The following is a 9,725-nucleotide window of genomic DNA, read 5'->3' as shown; positions in this document are numbered from 1 at the left end:
TTAGGCAAGTAACTTGCCTGAGCCTCAGGTTCCTTATCAATCATGTTGCAATACAGCAATTCCTCAAAAGACTAGTGAATGTTTGGAAACATGATTGAAATGTCAACTTAGAAACTGTAAAGTATGTACACATATTTATTATTTTACTGGGAATTAAGTTTTTAAGACAGTGAAGTACGTATTTTTTCCTCTCAGAACCTTACATGTCACCCAGGAAGGTCATGTAAAACAGGACAGCTGTTTTTCACTGCAGGATGACCATGCAGACTGTGGACCCACATTCTTTTCTAACAGCCCTTCCCTTCTGAGACTCACAACTCAGCCATACCTTTCTCTCCTCCTCTTCACCTTTTCTCCAGACAGAACCTCACCTTCCCTGAAGATTTAAGGACCTGGCTCTCAAGGTCCACCCCAGGTCCCCCATTTGTCTTACATGACTTTTTCCCTAGCAGCATTTGGCTTCTGGGATACAAATGTGGAAAAACTGGATGGTTGCATTCATAACAGGGTAGGGTCATTTCCTTGATTTTTTGGTATTTGGTAGAAATGCAGATGAGGAACAGAGTTCATGTTATTGGTAAAGAATGTTACTACTAGTAATATGAAGGACTGTGGCATCTCAGCTGGATACAAAGAGACATGAAGAAAGGACCACGGACTGCAAGAAAGTAGATGAGAAAGAGGACTGGGGGATCCCACTTAGGTCAAAGAACAATGGGGCATAGTTGTTACCTGAACAAAGTACTACCAATATGTATTTATTTGTGTATACAAGTAGAAAATATATACTTTCCTTGATTAGGGAGGCCTCTGTACTTACAAAGAAACACTGTTACTCAAAAAGAACATACATAAAATGATGTAGCTATGATACAATTTATTTCAATATATTAAACCCCAAAAATAACAAAACAACTCATTTCTTTGATAAAAACCATATTCTATATATGCAGACTTGGTTGATTGACCATAATGTATTTTAACAAAAAACATTTCAGTACATCACACCTAGTAAAGCTTTCTACATACACAGTAGATACCAAGTAACTTTGCTAAAATGATCGAACATTTGAAAAAATCAAAACACAGTTGTAAAACAGTCAAATGCATAAATAAATCTTATACATTTCAAGACTGAATTGTTATATTTTTATCCATACAAAAGAAAAAATCATTCCCTAGCTTTCCATTTTCATCTATATTTTCTTTAACAGTATTAAGTCTGAAAACTGAAGGCTTAAATCGATCCTTTCTTCCTAAGGCCTCAGGAATATTAGGTTTCCTTCAAACTAGCAGCTGTCTAAAAAGGAGCAGACCATTTAAAGGGTGGGGAAAAACAACAAATTTCACTTCTGTGTCACTCAGATTCTGCTGAGGAGGGGTTCCTAAATTGGCTACTAATCTACTCACTTTACATCAAAAACATAATACCTGATTGTAGGACTAAACTGGCTTTCAGGCAGCCTGTTGGCAGATTTCGTTATCACTGAAAATCAGTTAGTGACAGTTAGCCCTTAGCAGAATCTGTACAAATGCAATTTGAGAATTCTATGATAAGTGATGTTAGTGTATCTAAAATATAAAATGCAAAATTCCAATGTTAAATAATTTTTTTAAATATGTGAACTGCTGCTTGCTCAATCACCACTATTTTTTTATTAAGGTATCACTGATATACAATCTTATGAAAGTTTCATATGAGCAACATTGTGGTTACTACATTCACCCATATTATCAAGTCCCCCCCAACACCCATTACAATCCCTGTCCATCAACATAGTAAGATGCTATAGAGTCACTACTTGTCTTCAATGCTCAATCACCACTTCTTTTCATGAACACATGAAAAATCAAATGGCAAAAGCAGCAGAAACATTTGTATAGTCCAAAATGAGACAACTACAAAAATTCACATATCAAGACATGACTGAGGTAAGCTTATATTGTAGAATAATTGTTTATTACTGCATGTAATTGGACAGCAAAGCAACCCTGTCTGAAAGCATTGGGTCAAACTGTCCTCCCAAGTCCTTCCAGGCCGTAATTATACCTACTACAATGGCACATTTTTTATAAGTGCAATATATGATAGGACACATATTTTTATGTTCCTAAATAATGAACTTAACTTTATTATAGCAATGATTTAAATATATGTGCTGTTAAAAAAAGAGTTGTAAACATACCTGAATTTTTTCTTTACCTACAAGATATTAGAAAGAGATTCTTCAACTCCTTAATTCCTTAAGAATTAAGAACTAAAATATTAAATATAATAAATAAATAAGCAAGTTGAAGGCCTGGAAAAGGGTAGAGAATACTGAATATAATAAACCAGTGTATAAAAAATCCAGTATTTCAGTATTAATTCTTCATTTCTATACAGTAAGTTTATTGCTACTATAGATAAGCTTCATATTAAGGCACCTGTCATTACCTATAAGATTTGGATTCAAAATAAAAGGAATATGTGCTGTAAAACTTTTTTCTTTCATTCTGATGACATTACAGGTATTGTCAATTTTGATGTTAAGTTTTTATATGGCAGTAGATAAGTGTCTTTGAACATATTACCTAAATATGGCTAAAATGTTTATGATTCTTTGATACTTCAATTAATGTGATGTCCTCCCTTAATTAAAGTCTGTGATACTTAATGAGGAAACAGACAAAATCAAACCAAGGTGGATACAAAGACTAAATATAAGAAAGATGGTAACCTCTAAAGAAAAAATAACTATACTATAGGGACAATGATATGAGCAGATCTTAGCTAAGTCACTTCACTTCTCTGAGACTGTCTCCCATTGGTAAAATTTCAATACTAGCCGCTCTGTCAAGCTTGTAAAGGCGTTGTGAGATCAAATGAGATGATATAAAAACACTTGGCAAACTATCAAGCACTGAACAAATAATAGTATTAGCATAAGCCAAAATATCTCAAATTTCAATATTTTCTCTAACAAAGTTATGGCCTGCTCCTTTTGCATCTACTTGAGAACCCTTAGTTTTAGTGAATTAGGTCACTGTGTAATGAATGGAGGAAAAAAGAGAGAGAGAGAAAATCTCTAAATTTTAGCTTCTAGAATTTTATGAAGTAGTTTGCTGTGAGTGGGGAATCACACTGCTTTCTGGGGCTCACTCTACCTCCTAACAGAGACCTTGGCTCCTGGCCTTTCCTAGCCTCCTCTGCCGAGACCTTCATCTCTCTTGCCCTCTGCTATCAGGCAATGTGCAGAGTTCCATTAAAAGAACTCTATATTCTAATAGCATAAAAGGGTGTCAAGAGTATTAAAGAAACACAGGCTGAGGTCAATCAGAGGTTCATTACTCAGCTTGGCACAAATTTGAAATGGCTCAAAAATTACTACCAGGTTCCCCTCTGCTTAGTCCACAAGTCCTTCCTTTACGTATAAAAAGGTTCTAGGTCAGCTTTTTCCAAAGTACAGTCTGAGGATTACTAGTTAGGTAGATGTTAACAGGTAAAAAACAGATCTGTGTTAAGTTTGGAATATGCAGGGGGAAATAAGTTTACATATACAGTATAATATCTCAGTCTTCAATGTACTGACTAGACATTCTAAAGAAGAATCGAGCATACAGCATTTCCCAAACTCATTTGATCACAGCATCCTGTTTTGTCCCCATGAAATATCTAGAGGGGTTAAAAGCTCTTAGAAAATTCTTTGAGAAATGCTATTCTAGCTAATTTACCCTGGCTTTAAACATTCCACTACATCTGGCAATAATTATCTTTTTAATTTTTGAAAGAGTGGAATCATTTTGCTGACAAGCTCAACTACCAGGATAACCTCCTGGATTCCACTCCATAAAGATCTTGACCAAAGCAACTAGGAAATAAGTTTCCTTTACTACACACTAAGGAACTAAAAGAAGTTATTCTCAAGTTAATGAGAATTATAATCATTTTTAGGAAATCTTTGTATTTTTTCTCAAACATTAAAACTATAAAGATCTAATTCCAGATCTTAGGACCTAGAATCACAACTACTTTGAGAAGATGGGAGCATTTTATCACACTACCACTACAATGAACACTATTAACATAATAAAAAGAAGTAATAGTGGTGATGGTGGTGGTTGTATTGGCTAAGCACTTATTTTGTGCCTTAACCCTCATATCCACTCTATGAATTTAGGATCTACTATTACATTCAGTTTAAAGATAAGTATTGAGGTTTCGAGAGATTAACTGACTTGCTGAGAGTCAATTAAGGACAGATTCTCAAACTCATATCTGATCCCTCATGTCCTGCTCTTAACCACTGTGTAATGCCTTCTTACATTCTAGTGACAAAGCAAAATCATTTAGGTCACTCTGGGTGTTAAACAGGAAAATTAGAGTGCATTTATATAAATTCAACTTGATTGAAATTTGGTTTGGGATTCCTTTCGAGCAAACTCCTATTCCCTAAAGGAGACACTTAAGTTTTTTAGAAAAGAAAAATAAACTGCCATTTACCAATTTTTAGTTATAGGGAGGGTTTTAAAAATCTGCATCCAAGGTGAAGACATTATCCGTTGTTTCTGCCATGACTGCAAAACGCTGATACTCTGAAACCCGTTTCTCAAAGAAATTTGTTTTCCCTTCTAAAGAAATGTTTTCCATAAAATCAAAAGGATTTTCTGCCTGAAAAACCTGAAAAAGAAAAGAAATGTTATAAGACATTCTGAAGAAACCAAATTATATCCTACAAGGAGAGCAACAGGTAACCAAAACAGAATGCAGTCCTCTCAGCACCTGTCTCGGATCAATTCTCTGAGGTCCTGGAGGCATTCAAGGCCAATAAATTTTAAGATAACTGAGATCACCTATTAACCTCATCAAGAAACTATAGTAACATCTCTGATATTCTAAGAAACAGAAAGAAGAAAAAAAGATTATTTCAGAAAATTAACCATTCAACACCAATGAAATTAAAATGTTTTTGCAGCTAGAGATCAAATACACCATAGATATTATAGGCATTTTTCACTACTATTAGCATTAAGTAGTCACATATGCATGATACTACAAAATATTAAATTACCAGCAATGTATAGTGAACCTAAATATGTTTCTTAGTTCATAAGAGAACAGACAATCAACACATTGGTGTTAAGGCACCATGATGAGGGAAGACAGAATAAATGCTATCCACTGATGTCTCCAAACAAAAGTAGGGCTTATGGTGACAAGAAGTTTTTTGCTGCTTCTGAGTTCAAGAAGCAGACCTGAAGATACAGGTTGATGGAAACTATGAGACATTTCAATGACTCATGAGGAACAATAAAAGAGAGTTTTTAAATTTAGGAGTATTCCAGCAGGAATTATGAATAATTGCTATTATCAGGAGAACATGGATACGAGGGTGTGAGGATATGGTGGTAGGTTAAAGGATAGTGAATTCACTTCAACGTTTAAATAAGCAAATTCATTTCCCTATAAGAAACATATTGGTATAACTTAGGAACAAATATAATTTTTAATACACAGTTTATAAGGATTTAAAAGGTCATATTAATATAATTATAATTTGATCTCTCATTAATTATCAGTAAGCATAAAGAGAATCTTGCAACTAAGATTGCAACTATACAATACAGTTTACCTTGCAAAAAACCTTTGCCTCACCTGACTCTTTCATTGTAGTATTTCTGTGGTTACCTGAATATAACTGCATTACCAAGAAAAGTATTGATTACCCCAGCATAATGAATTTCATAAGGCTTCTCATTAAATACAATTTAAACTTTCATTTCCATGCTAAGAAATCAAAACCTATCATTTCTAATTACCATGGTACCGTACATAGTATAAAGTTCTATGAATGGTTCACTTATGCTGAATATAACATAACCACTCTTTTGTGCATTTATTCCATGTCTGACACTATTTTAAGTGCTTTAAATATACCAACTCATTAACAATCCTTTGGGATAAGCATTACTATTATTATTGTCATTTTATGGACGAGAAAACTGAGACAGGTTAGGCAACCTGCCTAACGTCACACAGCTAGGAAATGGAGGAATCAGAATTCAAACCCAGTTAGTCTGGCTGCAGCTTCCATTTGTTCAGTCATGTGCAAGCACACTTCTTCATGAAATTCAGGTACACTATCTCTGATAAACAAAACAACAGAAGTAACTTAAAGGCAACTGGGTTCAAGGAGTCAAAACGTTATGAATTTATTTTAAGATACAAAAGATTTTGTAAAACCAATTTTTTCATGGAAAACAAGGCTGTCATGGATATTTTATAAAGCACACTTGTATGTTACAAATGTTTTAGTGGCCCTACGTGACTACATTTCAAGTAGTAGTAGTACATTTTAAACACGTATACCTTTGAAAATCCAAGTTCCACAAGTAATCTGTCAGCAACAAACTCAATATACTGTTTCATCAAAACACAATTCATTCCAATGAGGCCAACTGGCAAGGCTTCTGTTAAAAACTCCTGAGGTAAGAACAGAGGCAGAATAAAAGCACAAGACAGAACAATAAATATGTATTTTCCAAATAAAAAGGAGGTTTTAGTTTTAATAATCTCCTAAGGCATTGATCTTGTTCAAGGAAAGTACACTAGGATAAACTCTTTCAACATGACAATGTCCGTTTAACAATGTTTGTAGTATTACAATTCACAATCTTTCACATTCTCAAATAGCCAAAATAGATTGAGACTATCAAATAACTGGTATTTTAAAAAGTAGCACATGTATGACCTGCATTCATATGCTTTCTCAGTAGAAGAAAGAGGAGATACTTTGTTTTGAAAAATCTAGAAAAAGATTCACCAAAGCTGATCACTGTGAGGAATCAGGGAGTTGGGAAAGAGAGAAAACAAAATAAACAGAGAAAATGAGAAAGAAAGAAATGATCTGGGTGTTAGAAGTTAAACTGAATTCCCAACTACACTAAAAGACAGTGGTAAATGTAAGATTATAGTAATTTATCCTCCATTTACCCCCATGGTCCCAAGCACATAAGCGGGAGAGAATTATGCCTGGGGCTTGCCTGGGCTTCCCCCACCTTATCTCTAAACATCCCGACCCTCCCCCAAAGCAACAGGCCGAGGGGATCCGCCACAATAAAAGGCACCACGCTGCTACCCTCTCTCTCGGTCTCCGTCTGTCTCTCAGCTGCCCTCTCTCTTTGTCTCTGTCTCTCTGTCCCGCTGCTCTCTCTCTCTCCCCCCCCCCCACCCCCCCCCGACTCCCTCTGGAGCAGCCACTCTCTCCTTCAGATAATGAAGTCTCTTGCGTGGGCCTGTGTCTCCTGAGTCATTCTGGGTAAGGAGGGTCGCGGGGAGATACCCTTGCAGTAAAGAGTTAATAGAAGAAAAATAAAAACATTAACCACTTGGATTTAGTTCTCACAATGATTAAAGATACCAAACGCATTTTATGCCTTTTCCCCTCCTATGAAAACTATGGCTGTTAAACTATGCAGTATTTTTATAGAAGGTTTAAAAAATTATTTTACTTTTAAACCCATTCTTTCAAATGAAGAAAACATGAAGACCATCTAGGTCTTTCTAGTTAGAGATTGTTATATGATATAAATTAAGTTTTACTATTCATTAATTCATTCATTTATTCATTCTATAAACATTTGTTGCATGCTTCGAGATAGATAGGCTGCTAGGTTTTTGAGAATACAGAACAAAAAGAAACCACCACTCCACTTCTGTAGCAAAATCAAAAAATATAAAGTAATTACAATAGTTTGTTATGGCATGAAAGTTGACAGATGAATGAGACAGAAAAATAGTTCTGAGACAGACTTCAGAAACATAAAACCTTAATATGTATGCAATACTTATAAGCCAAATTATAAACTGATACCATAATTGCAATATCATTCATTTGTATGGTCAGGTTGAGAATACAGAATTGCTGATATTTGTTTTGACCAACAAAATGGCAACTTCATTTGAGTCAATCTAATGCAATATTGGTACAAACATCAGAGAAAGAGAGATGTGCTAATCATATAAGCTTCCCTGCTTACTTGCTCAATTTCAACAGCATCAATAATGATGTCCCGGACCCTTTCTTCTGAAGGCTTATTTACTAAGTACTGAAACATCAGGCAAGCAAAGTCACAGTGAAGACCCTAAAATAGAAGAAAGATACCAATGTCAAAGAATATTTAATCATTAAATTCCAATTTTTCAAAAAAAGGAAAAAAATGAATAACATTTAATCCGCTTTTTTTATGTAGTGATGTGTCAAGCATTACATAAAGTAGGTTCTAGGAATGCAACATAGAACTTCTGGAAGATAGAAGAGGGAGTAACAGGGCCAGGAGCTTCTTTCCTTCAAACCTCATTAACATGCCCTTTACAATATGTGAAATTTTTTCAGTGCCAACAAATATTGGTTCATCAACATGAAAGAAGAATTAATTAACAACAACAAAAAATCTGCGACCAAAGCACTTGGAAAGGAAAAAAAAGGAAAACTGAAATGCAAAGTCACTCATTTTTAATGTCTAAAAATGTTAAGAAATGATGAAAATAAGTATTTAAAGAACAGGTGAAACTCAGAGATATCAAAAAGACAACATTTTTATTAAATAAGAATGGCTCAGGATAAGAATGAATTCAGTGCAATGAAAGAAACTGAAGAATTAAAAATACAATTTGAAGCTATATAAAACAGAAATAACATTGCAGATAACTTAAAGAAAGAAACTTGTGAAACACCGTGAGAACAGCATGGTTCTGCAAATACAAGAAATAGTATAGAATCTTAAATAACTGGAGAACAAAGCAAAGAGATTCGACCTACAATAATCAGAATTCCAAAACACAGAACAGATTGTATAAAGCTGAAAACAACAGAAGAAAATTTCAAAAAAGTCAAAACAAAAAAGAGAAAGAGGCCAGATACATAAAGACTATGATGTTCCAAACAAAATTAACAAAGACTGACACCAAGCAGCCAATTAACATTTCTAAACTACAAAGTTCTTCACGAAGGGAGAGGAGGAGGAGGGAATGTGCAATTTAAGGGATTACAAATCAGAGTTTGCTTAGGTTTTTCTAAATAAGTCAACAAAAAACCAAAGACAATTGAAGTAGAAGACTAAATCAAAGGCGGTATTTCAAGGGTTATTTACATAATTGTCATTCCCAGAAGAAACCATCAGGAAAAAAACTCTCTGAACAGCTAATCTTAGAAGATTTACAGATGAAACATTTTTCCCAGGCTTGACTCAAGAGGATTACTTCAAATTACCAAAGGCTGAATTTCAAATAAACTTCTAAAAGGTATTAAAAGAAAGTGTTGATTAGAACCGACAGCTAGCTACTTATTACAGAGATGAGTAAATCAAAGGTAGGCACTTGTATTACTAAGTCAATAAGTGAACAAAATTAACTTTGGGGTTTAAAGCAGTTCCAATCAAAATCCCAATGGAAGTGTTTTTAGTTTAAAAAATTTTTTAATTAATCTAAGACTAGAATTTAATTATTCCAACTACTAAAGAGAAAGAGTAATTACGTCACATGATAGAGGTGCTAATTACCCCACAATGGCAATCATATCACAATATATAAGTATATCAAATTAACAGGTACACCTTAAATTTACACAATATTTTATGTCAAATATATTTCAACTGAAAGTTAACCTGGAAGAATAAGTGGGCAGAATCTTGTAAGAACACTTTAAATAGGAAAGTTAGGAGATATATCCTACTATTTAACAAAA

At 34.2% G+C, this 9,725-nt stretch overlaps 1 protein-coding gene across 4 annotated transcripts in view; it reads right to left on the bottom strand.

Moving 5' to 3' along the window:
- Nucleotides 1–862: 862 nt before the first annotated feature.
- Nucleotides 863–9,725, bottom strand: part of RRM2B (ribonucleotide reductase regulatory TP53 inducible subunit M2B) — a 34,060-nt gene continuing 25,197 nt past the window's right edge. For all 4 annotated transcript variants that reach the window (XM_036876279.2, XM_036876280.2, XM_036876282.2 and 1 more), the window contains 3 exons: nt 8,020–8,124; nt 6,350–6,463; nt 863–4,660 (listed from right to left, as the gene is read on the bottom strand). In XM_036876279.2, the coding sequence (XP_036732174.1) occupies nt 4,508–4,660; nt 6,350–6,463; nt 8,020–8,124 (372 nt within the window). In that variant the 3' untranslated portion in view covers nt 863–4,507. The remainder of the gene's footprint in view (nt 4,661–6,349; nt 6,464–8,019; nt 8,125–9,725) is intronic.

Source organism: Manis pentadactyla, chromosome 3, assembly GCF_030020395.1.
Source record: "Manis pentadactyla isolate mManPen7 chromosome 3, mManPen7.hap1, whole genome shotgun sequence".
Lineage (NCBI taxonomy): Eukaryota > Metazoa > Chordata > Mammalia > Pholidota > Manidae > Manis > Manis pentadactyla.
Note: the sequence above shows the minus strand (reverse complement) of the source record. Positions and strands in the feature narration are given on the sequence as shown.